General features: G+C 40.3%; 1 protein-coding gene across 29 annotated transcripts in view; it reads left to right on the top strand.

The window, feature by feature from the left end:
- The window catches only part of TCF4 (transcription factor 4), a 361,587-nt gene that overhangs the window by 251,179 nt on the left and 92,375 nt on the right, over positions 1–18,033 (top strand). For 2 of the 29 annotated variants that reach the window (XM_025422200.3, XM_025422209.3), the window contains exon 1: positions 11,269–11,555. The exons of 25 other annotated variants lie outside the window; for them this stretch is intronic. In XM_025422200.3, coding sequence (XP_025277985.1) covers positions 11,487–11,555 — 69 coding nt within the window. In that variant the 5' untranslated portion in view covers positions 11,269–11,486. Of the gene's footprint in view, positions 1–11,267; positions 11,556–18,033 lie in introns of those variants that run through there. 2 more of the 29 variants (XM_025422201.3, XM_025422199.3) reach the window with 2 other exon arrangements.

Below are 18,033 nucleotides of genomic sequence, written 5' to 3' on the forward strand. Positions count from 1 at the left end.
GTTTTGTTTTCCTCCACGTCATCAGGAAATAGTGTCTAGCCGTAGGAGAATCTGTCGTCCCTTTAAGAAAATATTTATAAAATTGAATTTTTAGAGCAGAATATAGATTCAATAAGTAGGGTGGACTTACCAAGAAAAATTAAAGAATACATAAAACAAACAGGAGTCTGCATCGCACATACTAAGTAGCACAACAGTATCACCTCTCAAAAGTGACAATGCTTGCATGTATCCATTTTTATATCTTTGGCATATTGTTGGCACTATTAATTATTCCATTGAGAAAATAGCCGCTCTATACAGAAGAAAGGAAGATAAATTAGATCCTCCAAGCCCCCTTCTGTGAAGTGTATGTGTAAATGAATATGCTCTCTGCCAACCCAGCAAATAAAATGTGGTCCATCCCTAATCTGCAGCCACTTATGAACCAGGTAAGGGAAAGGCCAGGCTCATGAAATAAAAAATAACCATTAGAAAATTTAAAAACTCAGGAGAACAATTTATCATAACTCTGTATTATGTCTGTGTTTTATCAATATAAAGTGGGTGTAGCTCTATTTGAAAATGTTCATCTAATCGTGTGCTCATTTTTTCCATTTTATGAAGGCTTGACTTATTCTGAAATTGAACTTAGGGGCTGACCATAATGTGTTTTTCTGACAATTTTGGACTTGATGATTTCTGTCGTTGGGGAATAGAAGGAAATAAATCTCTTTTTGTTCCCCATTCACTCAATGAATAAAATGGGATTAAGCTCTTGTTACGTGCATATTACGTGGTCAGAGGGTGGGGCAGAGAAAGTTAAATCTTGATCTCTACTCTTTATAAATTTATAGTATTTGGGAGCAATAAAGTAGGTGCATGATTTATTTAGCAGCAATTTATGGCATTAAACTTTGCTGGAGAATCCAGAGGATCTAGAATGATCCTTATCTGGAAGTGACTGCAGAGCTTGATGTCATTTCTCTTGCTGAGAGTTGCAGATCCGGCATATTAAGACAGAGGCCACAGATATGGAAGTGAGCTTCTGTCTAGCAGCTTCTGTGCATCTTTTCCCGACAGTTGAGCTTTGGCTTGTTTAACTGCAGAAACAATTTTTGGTTGTTTTCATATTTTCAGAGATTGATTGTCCAGAGATACCTCATTATAATAAAACCATAAATCTCAGAATTTCAAACTTGGGGGGGAAAAAAAAGCCCTGTCATGATCACAATTTAACAGTTATTTATTTGAAACATATTTATTTATAAAGAAACTGAGATTTAGATAAAGCCAGAACTCGCTCAGGCTTAGAGAGCTGGATAGAAATTAAGCCAGAACTCAACTCAGCATCATGGTTTCTGGCCTCCACATTAAACTGCTTTCTCTAATGAGTACAAGGGAACAGGTGATGGGGATGGAGGTCTCCTCCCTCCCGTACTTGGTTGGAGAATCAGAAACTAGCTCTTTTGAAAGTCAGTAAAAAAAAAAAAGATGATTTAATTTCTTTTTTACTTTTCCATGTTTAACAATTACTTATGAAATACAGTCACTAGTCTAATACTTGTACTAATAGTGACTCAATACAGAAATGCTTAACTCTGAAAAAGCCTTATGCACACAATAATTTTATTTTAATTTATTTTTTAAAGCTTTATTTATTTGAGGGAGGACACGTGCACATCTTCACACGCACGAGTAGAGGGAGGGGCAGAGGGAGAGCAGCAGACTCCCCACTGAGCAGCAGAGCCCAGTGCAGGGCTGGATCCCAGGACCCTGAGGTCATGACCTGAGCCAAAACCAAGAGCCGGCCTCCCAACCAACTGAGCCACCCAGGCGCCCCCACAATAATTTTATTTTAAGAGTACCTATTTTTATTACAAGAAGTATGAGAAAATGATCAAAGATCAACACTGCTTTAGCAAGTTGGGAGGACACAGCCCACGTGCAAAATGGGTATGGTTTGAAGAACTCATGTTTATTGTGTTTTCTGTACCTACCCCTTGCACACAATGCATTTCTCATACGATGACACTAAGTAGGTAGGTGCTCAAGCCACATGCAGAACGTGGCTTGCAGGCTCTGAACAGATGTTAGAGAGCATGTCACATTCTGCAGTAAAGGAAAGCTCTAACTCGAGATAAGGATGGGAGAGTTGACCTGTTTGGAATTTTGACTCATTAAGCAGGATTTAAATTGTTTTAGGTTCAGAACGCATTTGATGATCGTGTTCAAAAAAGACAAAATGCTGACAGACATTTTGGGACGCAAATAGAGGCAACGTTCATTCCTCTGGTTTGTAGGCACCGTGATTTGGCAAGTTAGCACTGTTAACAATAATTCTAGTTATGATTATAAAGACATCCTTTTAAATCAGTTTTTACTCAACCGTGAATGAGTGGAAATAAGACCATTACGGCCATATGACTTTGGGGAAGTCCTCGTCTATTCCTGATTCTGTTGGCCTATATTAGAAGCCAAAATTTGTCAATATCCAACTTTTGCCAAACTATTCTAATTTTAATGCTGCTGGTATCAAGTAGAGCTTATGAATTTATTTCCATTTTATTTAGTAGAAGCCCAAAATTGTGTTTAGTTGGATCTTATCCCTTTTAAAACTTCTTTGAAAATGTCTTTTGGCTAGCTCATGAGATTTGCTACAAGCTCTTCTCTTTTAATGGATGAGGATACAAAACTTGTCTCATTTGTCTCTTCATGGTCATCTCTGTGTTTACGTGTGGGGTGGATGTCTAAGTGCTTACGATTAACAGAACGAAGAGGTCATTTATTCTTTAAAACTAAGTAGCTAAAATTCAAGGTCATTTTGAGTTAAAGAACACAACATTTAGGTCAGGAAATGGACTTAAGCTTTAGGCTATGGATTGACCTTGAAGAAACTTAAATCTGCTCCTCCTTTCTCCTTGAAATACCCTTAATTTTTGCCTAAAGTGGCTGGTTTCCAGTTACACAAAACGATATTTTGGGCAGAACCTTCATAAAACAGGCATTTCAAATAGGCATTTCAGTAATGGATATGCATAGGATGCTAATTCTTGCATGGTTATTCACTTCCATTTTAAAACTTATTTTTTTTCTTCATTCTCTTTACCTACTCTTTTTTTTATTTCGAGTGTTTATCAGGGGTAGCCATTAAAGTATTTGAAAATTGTTTGTTCTCTGCCCAGCAATTCGTTGTTCTACTTGTTGGACGATGTCAAACAATTAAATGTAATCAACAGTTAGGACCTCAGGAAATTGTTAGAATTTCCACCCCAAAGAGGGTTGACAGACCCTAGACAATTATTCTATTTAGAATGAAAATGGTTTTCATTGTGATATCACATTTCCCTCTGATCATTGAGCAATGCACTGGGAAGCTCAGTATTTATTCACAAATTTTCAAAAATTGTGTACATCCTGTGCCCAGATTCCAATCTGTTTCATCAGTCCATTTTGTCAAAAGTTTCTCAAATGGAATCCTTCATCCAGACAAACAAACATACCCAGGATTTCCCCCTTTAACTTTTTGGGAATTCATTTTTACACGTGCATCAATTTGACGGAAAAAACAGTTGCGTCTTATTTCATCTGATTCAGGTGATTGTGGTAAGCCTGCTAGGTCCCTTCATCTGGGAAGTGCAGCAATCTGAGTCAACTTCCTCCGTCTCTGTTTTTATATTGTCCAGGGCGATGCTTCCTCATTGCACCAAAATAGAAATGGTTTGTTTTTGTATCAAACTTGGAGACTGGCTATGGATTACAGTGGGTTAGGGTAAAGGAAAAAAAAAATTTTTTTTTTCAAAGAACATTCCAGTTATCCCAGGGGAAAGAGATTGATGTCTTGGAGAAAAATAAGGAGCATAATGAAATTTTTTTCCCTTCACTAAAACATCTCCTTTAGTCGTCAGAAGTATCACTTGTCCTGTCTTTTTTTCTAATTTAATATTTCAGAGATTTGGTAGAATGGATTTATGACTATTGCAATTATGGGTCTTTGCATGAAATTGAGGAAGGAAGAGGTGAGCTTCAGTTGAGAGTCAAGCATGCAGTTTCCATTGTAATTAAACACAAAGATCTATATGCTAGGCTTGTAACTTGTGCTATTTCACTTCACCAGTATCACACATGCCATTACATACATCTTCCCCAGTCTGCAGGCTAATACCATCTTCTACTCTTCGGCTTTGCTGATTTTCATAGATGTGATGTCATGTGGGTAATGACATACTCATTGTATTCTTTACCACAGAAACAGGAAAATATGTGGAGAAATGGGAAAATAAGTCTAAGCAGATCCAACTGGATACAAGATTTGGTTTTGCATTTATTTTGCATGCTACTGTATGTCACCAGAACAAAATGTTATGTCTGCGTGAGCTTTTATGACACCATATAAAGCAAAATAAGAAAATCTCCCTCTTTCTTCTGAAGGGAAATACTGCCACAGAAAGGTAGAAAGTCTGGTTAAAAAAATAAGTAAATAAATAACCCGCTTTGCTTACCTTTGTAATCAATGTGAATTACATTATAATCAATAGACTACAAGCTATCTGACCAGCCAGGGAGAAAATAAATATTTGATCATGTGATAAACCATTTGGATGTCTGCATATGAACCCAAGCCATATTAAGTATCCAATTCAAGATAACAATACAAAGTCACTGATAAAGTCACAAATAGAAATTAGATTTCACACTCTCAGCTGATAATTTGATACTTTTCTGTGATAAAAGTATCATCCAAACTAAACTTGTCTATGTTTGAACTGTACAAATACTTAAAACTGTTGTACCTGATAATATCTAAATGGTGCCATGAGAATAAGTTTATGGCGCTGAGAAGATAGAGCTGGTTTGTGCTTCATCTCTGTTCTTCATGTCATATGGATTTACTTCAGATAAATATTTTTATATTCATCTGACAAGTATATTTATCTGAGAGAAGTATTTCCCCCAGATGAATGTGTATTTTGGAAATAGTTTAAGGTAATTAGGATTCCAGTTGAGGAAATTTTTTTTTTTTTTTTTTTAAGTAAAAAGCTTACTTGCTTACTAAGAAAACATAGTTATTTTACCTTCGAACAACCCCAATACAGAGAAGTATATAGGCATGTGCATACAGGAAGTTTGTTGATATTTACTACAAGATTGCAAGGCTGTGTCAAGTCACGGATATCAGGAAAAATTCTTTTCAACTCCATATGTGTGGCTGTGTGTCTGCATCCTCCTTTGGATAATTAAGTCTTCTATGAAAGTTGTACTCATACCTACTAAGGATTTTTGTCATTGCAGTTTAAGGTGGATCTTAAACATCAACCTTCCTTAGGTATAAGCTATCATCATTTATGAAAATGTATTAAAATGAACAATCCTTGTATATGCATTTGCTAACTAAACGCCACCATGAATTTACTTTATGAATTAAATTTCTTGTTTATAGCGACTCCTACTGGAGAGCAGAAAAATCCAATTGCTTAACATCTGGGTAAATTAAACTCAGTAATACCTCCTTTTTCAGTGAATAAGTAGTAGCTTAGTAGACCTCCGTTCCCTGACTTGGCAAATGTTGCCGTTCATTTATGTTTAAATATGAGAACAGATTTCTATACTAACGCATCAATAGAAATATATCTTCAAGTATTTAATGGTACATACGTGCTTCTCATGTCAGGAGCGGTGAGGACTCCAAAAAGCTGTGTAATTTGATATCGTTGCTTAACAGTGAAGAGTTTAGCATGGCTCTGTATTTTTAAATCTTTTTTTCCACTTTAGTAGACTTGTGTTACCTAAGTCTGTTTTGGTTGGAGATCATTTTGCCACCGTTTTTGCTAAGGCACTCTTGCCTGGAGGAAGTAGCAGGGAAGGGACCAGGAAAAACACTCTCATTTCTAACATGTCGCTGATGTGCTGAGCTAGGTGTCCTCTCGCTTAGGCCTCAGAAGAAGTGCTTGTGTGAAAATGAGGGCACTAAAACTCAGACCTGAGATGTGATTTGGCTACCCTCACACTGCCATCAAGGAGCCAGGTTGTTATTCTCAGACACCTATGTCTGACCCTCACATTTAAGCCCTTGGGATTTTATGTTGTCGGTCCACATCCTGATCCCACTTTCTTGGTAGCTTTGTGGTCCATGAAATTTCATCGAAGGTCCTTTGCACCTTAACTCTCTATCTTTAAAGTAGGAATGACAATACCTGGCACAGAGTACTGATTATGAAGATTTAGTGTAGGCAATTGTGTGTTCTTTAAATTGTATATCACTATGCATGGATTAGCTAACTGTTTTATTATCAAAATTTTTGACGGGATAGATATTTACTTAAGGTGGTAATTTCATTTATAGGTGTGCTTGTTCCCTTTATGTCATATAATCCTATAGATGATTTTCCTTGGGGTATGATGTTTAGCTAAATTCAGCTATGCTGGGCATAAAGGAACAACAACATTATAGAAGTAAGCAAGAGTTGTATGAAAAAACCATAGGTGTTCAGTGACTTCAATAGAAACCTGGAGCTGTTTCGGTACCACCAAGTTATATGGGGGGTGGAAGATGACTCGCCCCCTTCATGTGACCATCATTCATTCCTCCATTCATTCAGCTCATTTACTGGCACTTGCCTTGTTCTGGACGATGTACAGGGTAGTGATGTTGCGTGTGCATGTGTGGTGTGTTTATTATTTATTTGGACTTTTCAGTAATTGCATAATACAGTCATTATTCAGAAAAAAAAAGGAGTAGAACTTACTTTAATGAGATCTGGGATTGGGAGGGAATAGTTTAGTTCCTTACTGTGTGATAATTTTGTTTTCTGTTTAATATTTGTATGATTGTCCCTACTTCACATTAGTCATTGGTCATATTTTCCCATTTTATTCAAGGGCACAGGTCCCATCCCCTCGGCCGTGTGGTCAGGTGTCTGAGATTAGGAAGAGTGTTGGTACGTGTCTCTGGATCCTCTGCAAGTTCCCCAGTGGGGCTCAAAACAAAGTCGAAAATCGCTGTTGAAAAAAAAAAAAAAAAGAAAATCGCTGTTGAATAGTTGTGAGATGATTGAATGAATACAAAAATCCAAGGCTCTTCGCTCAGGTTGTGTAGAATTTGATTATCGACTTGTTCTTTAATGTGGCCATTCACTCTTTCATTCATGCATTCATTCATTGAGGTTTGTGGGTTTTTTTTTTTTTTTTTTGTAAATGTCCACCTTGTAGGTGATACATGCATTGGGGATATCAGGTCAGAGAGCCCCCAGATTTCTCATGACAGCTGTAGGTATGTGTCCCCAGTTTTCCCTCACCTCAAATGTACCTGTCAAGGACTTTTTGGAAAATGACAAAAGAACTTCGAATTACAGAAGAAGTTAAGAATGATGCGGACATACTTCAGCAGTCTGTCCTTCTACGCGATGGTCTTACTGATTTTGTAAGATTTTTAAGATTTGTCTTTCCTGAGAGCGGCTGAAAGTACACCTGACCACGCTGCCCACCCCTTCGTGTCTCCCTGGGGTGTTCAGCCGACCACCACGGACAGAGTGGTGGCTTCCTGTGTTGTGTGGCTAACTTCCATTCCCTATCATTTTGGTGCTAACAAGGGACTCTTTGCCTATTAGGTAACTTGCCCAATTATTCACTGGTGAAACAAACAGACCAGGTTGGGGGCCCTTGAAAATTGGCTGCTGTAATTAAGACTTCTTTTAAAATTATTATGAAACACATGGATTCATGCATATAGCTTCGGTTGTTCTTCTACTTCTGTGCTATCTCCCCACGCATCACACTAAAAATTTATCATGGGTGATATTTCTGTCACAAAGGAAACTTCAAAGTCTGAATTCGCAGAAATGTCTCAGTTGACAAGCCACTGACTTGAGTTCCGTGATTGAAATGTACTCCAAGGTCAGCAAACCCAAACCTGAAGCCCGGTGGATGATGATACGTTCCGTGTCTCAGTGGTTATAATGCGTAGATCACCTTTCAGAGGAGGGTATCTTTATTAATCATTGCGAATTTGTACTTTTGGAATTTCAGGCTCTTTTTCATTAGTTAATGAAGCCCAGGAGCTTATACGTTCTAGTACCGTTTTAATTTTTTTGAGTCCCATGTGCTGATTTGTCAGAGTTTAGAAATCTCTTTCACCTTATCAGATTAAAAATATTTATTCACGCACGCATTAACAATACATTTAAAAGCAATGAGAGCGTCAATATTTAAAATAATAATTGTAGCTCATTAATGAGAATTGTATTTATACTTACATGATTAAAAGAAAGGCACTTGTATGTCTGCAAAATATATAAGATAAGGCACTTAATTGTAGATGAAGCAGAATGGTTCTTTATCAAAATGGTTTGAAAATCTTCCTAGAGGTCCATCTAGGATGATAAAGTTAGACAGGCTCTCCAAACAGCCTTCTGGATAAGGGGTTTCCTTAAGAAACAACAAAGGAGCAACCACAATAAAACCCTCAACTTCTCTCTCTTTAGATTGCAGCCTCTCTCTTTTTTCTTTAAGTCCTGGTTTTTACATATTTCCCTTTAGTAGGTGAGGACCCTGGCCTTATGTATGAAACACTGAGGGTGGTTTAAAGGTTACAAATGTGATCCTGTCAGATTGACAACTAACTGTTCTAATGAGGAAAAAATCCTCAAAGCATGAAATTTGAATGAAATGTGTGATTATAATTCAAGTACTGTTTACACAAACCTCTGGGGACCCTCGGAATAAATGCAGAGCAAGTGAGTTAGACAAACCTCTGGGCCTTCACTATATGTGTGTATGTGCGGGGTGTGTGTGTGTGTGTGTGTGTGTGTGTTTATTTTAGAGTGTGGGAGAAACTTTCCACCATGAAGCCAAGCCTTTCCTCTTTCAGAAGGGACAGCGCGGGCCCTCCTTGTTTATGAATACTGTATGTGTTTTTGTTACCATGTTGAATTGTAAGGAAATAGGTGCTTTGAATTATTAAAGTTGATTCTTGAGAATAGATGTATGCTCGGGTGGCATTTGCTTCGGCATATGCAAATGATTTAGTTTCATTTGGGATCAATTCCCAGAGGCCCTCCTTTCCTGGGATGCTCTGAATTTGGCAAGCTCAAGTCCGCCCGTCTCCTCTCCCCCCTCCCCCTCCTCCTCCCCTTTCTTTCTTTCCTTTCCTTTTTTTTTTTTTTTTTTTTGGTTCCTCCCCCCCCTCTTTTTTTTTTTTTTTTGTTGGATGATATGCTATTTAAAAAGAAAACAAATAAATATATAGCCTTGCTTGTTAGAAACGTCGTGATTTAGAAAGATGCTATTGTTCAATTGTGATCCCTAAAAAGGTGGAGGAAGATTTTTCCGCCTCCTTCAATCGCTTAAAGTTTAGCCAGAAGCGTACAGACGTGGAACGTTTGTGAAAATATTCATGCAGAAATGGGGCTACTCGGAGGATGCAGAATTCTGAAAAATGGGGTGTCAGAGGTGCCTCTTTTTAGGGACTGAACAGCTGTAAGTCGTTCGGAGGTTCGGATGTATCAGAAAAGTCCGGCTGCGGAGCCCCGCAAACAAATAGCGTTAGGAGGGTGGTGGGTGGGTGGGTGGGTGCTGGGGGAGCCCGAGCCACCCGACAGCAGCGGCTGCAGGCGGAGAAGGCGGCCGTGGGGTGGGGGGGCGAGCCCCGGGATGGGGGTGCAGGCCCCGAGGTCGGGGGTGCGCGGGCCCCGGGATGGGGTGCCCGGGGTCGGAGGGGGGGGCGGGCCCCGGGGTGGGGGGTACAGGCTCCGAGGTCGGGGGTGCGCGGGCCCCGGGATGGGGTGCCCGGGGTCGTGGGGGTGTGCAGGCCCTGGGGTGGGGTGCCCGGGGTCCGGGGGTGCAGGCCCCGGGATGGGGGGATGCAGGCCCCGGGATGGGGTGCAGGCCCCGGGGTGGGGGGTGCAGGTCCCGGGGTCGGGGGATGCAGGCCCCGGGATGGGGGGATGCAGGCCCCGGGGTGGGGGGTGCAGGTCCCGGGGTCGGGGGGTGCAGGCCCCGGGATGGGGGGTGCAGGCCCCGGGGTGGGGGGAGTGCAGGCCCCGGGATGGGAGGTGCAGGCCCCGGGGTGGGAGGTGCAGGCCCCGTGATGGGGTGCCCGGGGTCGTGGGGGGGTGCAGGCCCCGGGGTGGGGTGCCCGGGGTCCGGGGGGTGCAGGCCCCGGGATGGGGGGGTGCAGACCCCGAGGTCGGGGGTGCGCGGGGTCGGGGGTGGGGTGCAGGCCCCGGGGTGGGGTGCCCGGGGTCGGGGCCGCGCCGTGACTCTGTTTCAGCCCCGCGACCCCGCTTTGTAGGTTGTTGACCAAGCAGCCAGAAAACACTGCCCCCTCTCTCCTCCCGAGCGAGGTCGGAGACGCGGTGGGTCGGTTTGGGTTTTTTTTTTTTTTTTTTCTTCTTCTTCTTTTTCCTCCCCTCTCTCCCCTTTCCCTCCCCTTTCCCCGAGTCGAGTTCTCAGGCAGCTGCGTACAATGCTGGGAGCTAGCCAGCAGCAGAGACAGATGGCAGAGTTATTAGATGTGCATCATACGATTCCCTTCCTGCCACTCGCTTTTTAATCAAATTAAAACAAAAAAGAAAGAGAGGGAGAGAGAGAGAGAGGGGGAGTCAATTAACTGCATTTGTATTCTGCTCAATAATGGACCCTGTTCCACTTTTACCCTAAGGCAGTTGAGTGGAAATTTTTAGAGAAGAAAAGGGGTGCCTAGGACAAAAAAAAGGGGGGGAGAGAGAGAGAGAAAGAGAGAGAGAGAGAGAGAAGAAAAGAAAGAGGGAAAGAAGGAAGAAAAGGAGGAAGGAAGGGAAGAAAGAGGGAAGGGAAGGAAAGAAGGAAGGAAGGAAGGAAGGAAGGAAGGAAGGAAGGAAGGAAGGGAAGGAAAGAGGGAAGGAAAGAAGGGAGGAAGGGAAGGAGAGAAGGAAAGAAGGAAGGAAGGAAAGAGGGAAGGAAGGAAAGGGAAGAAAGAAGGAAGGGAAGGAAGGAAGAAAAGGAAGGAAAGGAGAGAAGGAAGGAAGGAAAGGAAGAAAGAAGGAAGGGAAGGAAAGAAGGAAGAAAGAAAAGGAAAGGAAAAGAAAAGAAAAAGAAAGAAAAAAGAAAAGAAAAGCGGAGCGAGAGCAAAGAAGAGCAGGGGGAGTGGAGGCGGCCGAAGCCCGTGGCAGCGGCGTCGTCCTTCCCGGAGAAGTTGAGCGGCGCCGCCGCGCCCCGGCCCGAGCCCCGCCGCCGCCTCCAGGCCGCCCTCCGGGCCCGCCGCGCCCCCGCCGCGCCCCCGCCCCCGCCGCCGCCGCCGCCGCCGCCGCCGCCTCCGGGCCGCCCTCCGGGCCCGCCGCGCGCCCGAGCGTCTGACAGCAGCGCCGCGGCCCCCCCCGCCCGCCGGGAATGGTCTCTTCCTGCTTTGCATATTCACCACGCTTGGCCCGGCCAGATGGGAAAATGCAACTGAAGGAATTGTTGTGAAAAAAAGGGACAGCGAGTTTGAAATAAAAGTTGTTAGCGCGGTCCGGAGGAGAGAGCTCGGCGACATGTACTGCGCATACACAATCCCGGGCATGGGCGGCAACTCTTTGATGTACTACTATAATGGGAAAGCGGTAAGCGGGCGCGGGCGGCGGGGCCGGGGCCGGGCGCCCGCGGGCCGAGCATCCCGGGGCCGCGTGCGCGCTCCGGCCGGGCCGGGCCGCCGCCGCCCTGCTGCCCTTCTTCTTTTGCAATTGTCCCCCCACCCCCCCGCACCCCTTACCCCCTCCACCCCCGGAGCAGAAACAGAGGTGGCTTCCAGAGCTGCATCCCAGAGCCAAAGTTTGCAGCCAGGTGAAGTTGCAAGGAAGGTGTAGAGCTGCAGGGGTGGGAGGGGGGGAGGCAGGGGAGACAGGGGGCAAAACGACTTTTGGGGAATTCTTGTGCCTTCCTTGCAAGTGACTGTTTTTTTTTCTTTCTTTCTTTCTTTTTTTTTTTTTGCAAAGGAAAAGCAGACATGAGCAGAATTGAGACCCCCCCCCCCACTCTCTCCCTCCCAACCCTCCTCTCCAACTTAGGCTGGGAGGAAAAAGAGGGGGTAACTTTCTCCCTGACTGAGGTTTTGTTTTGTTGTTGTTGCTGGGTTTTTTTTTTTTGTTTTTTTGTTTTTTTTTTTTATATCTAGTCTGAGTTGGAAGCTAAAGTGAACTGGAGAGCATCTGAAAGGTTAAAAAATAAAAATTAAAATTAAAAAAAAGAGCCAAGACAGAGGAGTGAGACGTCTAATGAAGAAGGAGATGATAGAAGTTTGTTATCATTATTTTTTTTAACCAAAAAGGGAAAGTAAAACAACTCCCCCTTCCCACCCCACCCCACCTCCCCCCCAAAAAAATCAGAAAACCAGGGACCCACTCATGCATATAACAATATTGTTGTAACTTATTTGTGTTGTGTGGCTTCTTTGCTGAATTTTCCCCCCTTCGACAGAAACGCTTTATTTAAAAAAAAAAAAATGTGTCTGGTATTTTGTGCATAACCCCAGCAGAAGGTTTATACTTGCCATCTGGAGGTTTATTTTTTTTTTCCCCCCCTTCGGCTGGGTCCTCTGAAGGAAAAGGATTTCAGTATTTTCAGATCGGTATGTGGGGCTCTCTCTGGAAGATTTGTTGGTGGGGGGGTGGAGGGAGAGACATTTATTATTTTAAAATAGAAAAAGAAGATGGGGGGGGGCAGTGAAAAGCAGCCGTTTACAAACTGCTTGCTGTGTCTGTACTTTGAACTTCCATTTGGATTGATCTTAATCAGGGTGTGATAGTTGGGCCAAAAGGGACCGATCAGAGCTTTCACGAAGGCCCAATTCAGCTGTAGCAATTGGCGCAAACGAATTAAAACATGTGTATGTGGTGGTGTAGGCAGGAGTCTATATACTTCCCGGTGTATGCATAATGGTTATATCTAGCTGAGCATATACTGGAATGCACACATGTACACCAGGGTTTCGGGGTGCAAGTATGGCTTGGGGAGATTTATGATTTTATTCAAGAAACCACTTTTATGAATGGGCCACTGCTGAAATAGTATCATTTACTTGAATCTCCCCTTTACTTGAAAGTGTGAGTGAATTGTCGAAAGTTTATAAAAAGTATCCAGTTTTTATCTTTTTTTTTTTTTAAAGAGAACATAGTGTGTAATTAGAGGAACAGTTAAGTGTGTTAAGGGAAATATAATTTTAAAACAAATGGCTTATGTTGTGAGCTGATCCAGTAAAGTGGCTAAATTTGTAAACATAAATATTAGGATTATGTAACTTCCTTTTTTTAAACAAGTGCCTAATTTGCAATTGGTAGTTATTCACGTATAGTTCTTAAGACTTTTTGCCTATTATCTTTTGGACATTCTCACACATATTTAGCCAGTACCTTTAATTTTTAAAGCACTTGTAATGGAAATTTTGTGAATGATGCTATCAGAGTTAGTAGGAAAAAGTGCCTCAGGAGCAATAAAATAGATTCAGGAACTATATGACCCTTATGCAGTGAAAGAGAATTACAGTGAATATACGTTTCTGTGGTTTTTATCTTTAGGAATTACCAGTGATGTGATTTTTTTAGATGTTGATTGTTAATTTTGTGTGTTAAATGTCTGAACTGACAAATTTTTACTTTAAGTGTTGGACCTTTTAACTCCCCTTTAGCCAGAAGGAATTTTTAAAAATATGTGTTCCATTCCCACAGCTTGCCAGTTGCCTCCACCATAAGAAAATGCTGAATATGACATCATATCACTAATATGCCCTCTCAGTTGCCAAATATTTTGGTTGTTAGATTTTTTTTTTTTTTTTGAGAGGATGGTACTCATAAAATCAAGATCGCTCTGTCACAGGAAATGTATTTATAGGAACTGTTTTAAGGCGTTTATTAAAAACAAATCTGGTGATGTGTATCTCTATTGATTCAAACACTAGAAAGAAGCAAATTGTACATACATTATAGTTAGAAAAAATAGCCATTTGGAACCCTAGCAGAAAGCTTTTGAAACCAGGAATGGTTACCAGTTCTAAATTTTAGCTTTATGAAACAGACAGCAAAGTCCAGTTGTACGCGTTCTTTGGATGGGGCCAATTCTATACCATTTTTTAAAATGCCTTCATGCACACACTGGGGAAGCAGATTTTTGTTTATTCTACAGTGTGTATTGTACTGGCTGTAATTCTGCATTCAGCGGCTTTTGATTTGGTGCCAGACATCTTGTGGAGATTGTGTATGCCATGAGTTAATTGTTCGAAATGCCTATCGAAGAGACTTTACATTTCTTGAGTTTCGTTTGTTGTTTTGGGTTTGGGTATCTGTGCATTTCTGTGTGTCTGTGTGCATATGACCAGTGTGTGTTTTAACTTAAATTGTTGGAGTTAAGTGTGATCAGCTATTTGTTACACAAGCTCTCCTCTGAAGACAACACAAGCACTGAATTCCTTCTTTTTTTTTTTTTTTTTTTTCCCAGTGACAAGTCAATTACTTGTTTAAATTCAGTTTGAACTCTCTGAACTGAGAGAGGCCAGAGGAAGCAGGTTTTTCCCTGTGAATAAACAAAAGAAGAAAAATGTAAAATCATTCCAAAACACTCTGATTTTAGGTTGTTGGAAGAGCACAATTAAGCATTGCAACGATTATGATTTTTTTTTTTCTTTTCTGAGCTGGCAACTTGCAGGGTTTGTAAAAATCAGTTTTCCCCTAACTCACTAGCAAGAGAAATATTAGAGTCAGTGGCCTTTTAGGACAAAGAAAAATGTGAATTTTCTGTTATCTGAAGTTATAAAGTGTTTCTATGACCATATCCCACACAAATTGTTTTCTTCTTTTTCTGTGAGCCCCTGGAGCTGGTCTGGAGTGTGTGGACTTTTAGGATGCTAAAAACTACAAATATCCTAACACTAGAACTATCAAAGAATCAATCTTGAATATAAACCAGAATGTATATTTGAAAACCAGCTCCTCCTCAGGTGAGAGTTTAATACCAAAACTTAACCAAATGATTTTTGTGATTTCTTTTCTTTTGTGGGTTAGAGGTTTAAATAACACGTGAACCCCATTTTCAGCTAAATAAAAAATTTGAAAGCATTACTTCTTCACTAAGAGGAAAGAGGCTCTTTGCAGAAAAAAAAAATTAAGTCCGGTTTATTTTAAGTGTTAGGAGTGTAAGCTCCCATCAGATTGTGCCGCTGTGTCTGTCCCTCATTGAGGCTAGGAGCAGTATCAGGCATTACCTGGTCCACACTTGGTATAGTTACTGCTCGAAATGTTGATTTTTATAACTGCTTCCATCTTCTTATTCACTGAATAACAATTTTAATAAGTAATTATTTGGTCGAATTTCCACATACCTAAAAATAAAGCAATTCCACAAAGATAAAATTATGGCAAATGAAATTGAAAACAAAAGTGGCGAAATTTCCTCCTAATGGTAATTTAAGATCACATCATCATCTCTCGCCAGCATGTGCATGTGTTAAACCGTATAGAGAAACCTGTAATTATTGTAATTGCTCTTTTTGCTTTATACTAACAAGCTTCAAACCATGTTTCAAACTAGTTGTTTTGAAATAGTTATTTGTCAAGTCATCAAATCTCAGAAAGTAAATGGTAATGAGCTCTCCATGTTTATATTCTGACTGTTGGTCATATTATGCAGCTTTTCAACTCCCTGAAGTTCAGAGATGAAAATGGATGTTGATTATTTCTGATATCGAGGCCAAAAAGTAAAATAATTTCATGATTCCTGATTCAGATGGAGAAAAATAAAGAGGAACGTTTTAATATCAGGATCACTTCAGTGGGGAATGCATTCTTAGGAAAAAGTTTACCTAGGAATAAGAGACAATCTCAGCAGCCACCTAAATTTTTTTTTTTAAAGTAGAAATTAGGATATGGAGTTGTTTAGCTTTTTTTTCCCCCATGTACCACAGGAAGTGCTAACATAAAAAGCGTAATTTTAAATAACACCAGTATTAATATCTTCCAGTATAATTTACATATGGCCCTTTCTTTGCAAACCTCACAGTTCGTTTCCGTAGACTCCAGCCTCGTGCAGGTAGCCCCTGGGTTTTAAAAGTTTTCAGTAGTGTTTTCAACTATCAACCATGCAAATTGCATTTAGTATTTTAAAAAAGGTTATTTCACATACTGACTATTCTCAGAACCGTGATTATAAATGGAAGTAGCTGGTATAAAAGCATTATTTCTTAAAATTATTGTTTAGCTGCTGTTGCAGAGCAAAAATTTGCTTAGGTCACAAACTAATATAATTTTTCAATTCCCCACTGATTGAAGAAAACAAAAACATATCAAAGAAAAAAACATACAGGAAAAACTTCTTTTAGTAAGCTTACTTTTTGGTATTGTTGACATATAAAGCATTTTAATTTCCCCATTTTAAAATAACAATGAAATTTTTTTTTCTTCTGTGCTTGATTGCTTAGAACAAAATTATGTTGTTTTGTTCTTTACGACTAAGCTGGTAAAAATTCACCAGACGCTTAATCTTGATATTGTGGCTACATCTTGCTCTCCTGCCTCTGATTAAATTTCCAAAATCCCTGCATGAGATTCACAGATGCCAGTTTGAACATTTCTCTGGGGCTAATTTCTTAGAAAGAAAATATGAACTGGTTACATATTTGGTTAGTTTTATTTAATCCCTAATTTCTGGAAGGTCTGAACGTTTTAGATTTAGTGTTGATAATTGATAAGCATCCTTAGAGTGAGAGGCGATGGCATTGTTTCAAGGAGAATTTGGAGGAAGGACATTGAAACACAGAGGGAGGAGGGTTGGGGAGAAAAGTGGCCAGGAAAAAAGATCTAATAGCTAGTGCAGTCTTTAAATACCTTTCCAACTGATCTACAGGAAATTGTGCTGAATAGTTGTTTGTTTCCTGCTCCACTATAAATGTGGTTTGCATTACACTCCCTATTTGTTGTTTTGTTTTGTTTTGTTTTATTAAAATCACAGTACCACTGGGGGCATGAGAATTAGTGATTTCTTCCTTATAACTTAATTTTTTAATGTTTTTTTTAATCACAGTTGGATATTTTAGACTTTGCCATATTTCATTATTATGAATGTTGTATGAGTGTTTCCAAGCCTACCTGAAACTTCTATCACAGTGATGCCACTAAGGGGAAAAAAAATGCTTTGGCGTCATTCCTTTGGAATCACCATGTAGGCCATGCACATGGTCAGCAACCTGCCAGCATGAGGTTAATTTTTTTTTTTAATCTTAACTTTGAATCCAGTGAAAATATACAGATCTTAGACATGATTGTGGCAATTTTAAAAGTTGCTAAAATTCAAGGAAGAAGATACAGGAAAGACATATTTGCTTCACATAGCAAACCCAAATGTGAGTCTTATAATTGAGAATTTCAGAACTGACACAAAACATTACTAGGTTTTTGGGTTTTTTTTACAATTTTTTCCCATTTTTCTCCAGTATTATCAGAGTCACAGAAAAAATCTCATACTTCACAATCAATATAATTTAAAGGTAATTTTAGATTTCAGTCTTCCAAAGTGTGTGTATACTTGATCGGTTTTAAGTTAGCCCTTCATGCTTCAAACATGACTCTAAGGTGACACAGGGTAAAGTGATATGTGGTAACACTATTGATGCTTAAAAAAAAAAAAAGAAAAGAAAAGATTTGGAGCTGTGTGTCCATAAAATATTTAAATATTTAGAATCTATTCAGGAAATCATCATAGTCCTAAAGAAAAAAGCAGTTCTATGTAAACTAGGAAACACAGATGAATAGTGACAAAACTGAGAAAGATACTTCTGTAAAATAATGATATTTTGAAGTACGAAATGATCTGCTAGAAAGTTAATGCATGGGATTTTCGGAAAACTTCCTAGTCAGAGGCTTTTTGACATTTTAGAATCTATAATAAACTGGCACGTTGTATCATCTTAGGCAGATCTATTTTCAGATTGCATTTTATTAAGCAAAATAAAATCATTCTTCTGAAGAATATTTCTTAAAGTTGAGTTTACTGGTTGGGGACTTTAGGAACATGGTTTGAGAGTTGCGCATCACTCCCCTTAAACTTTGGGAGAGTTTC

The sequence above is a fragment of the Canis lupus genome, chromosome 1, assembly GCF_003254725.2.
Source record: "Canis lupus dingo isolate Sandy chromosome 1, ASM325472v2, whole genome shotgun sequence".
Classification (NCBI taxonomy): domain Eukaryota; kingdom Metazoa; phylum Chordata; class Mammalia; order Carnivora; family Canidae; genus Canis; species Canis lupus.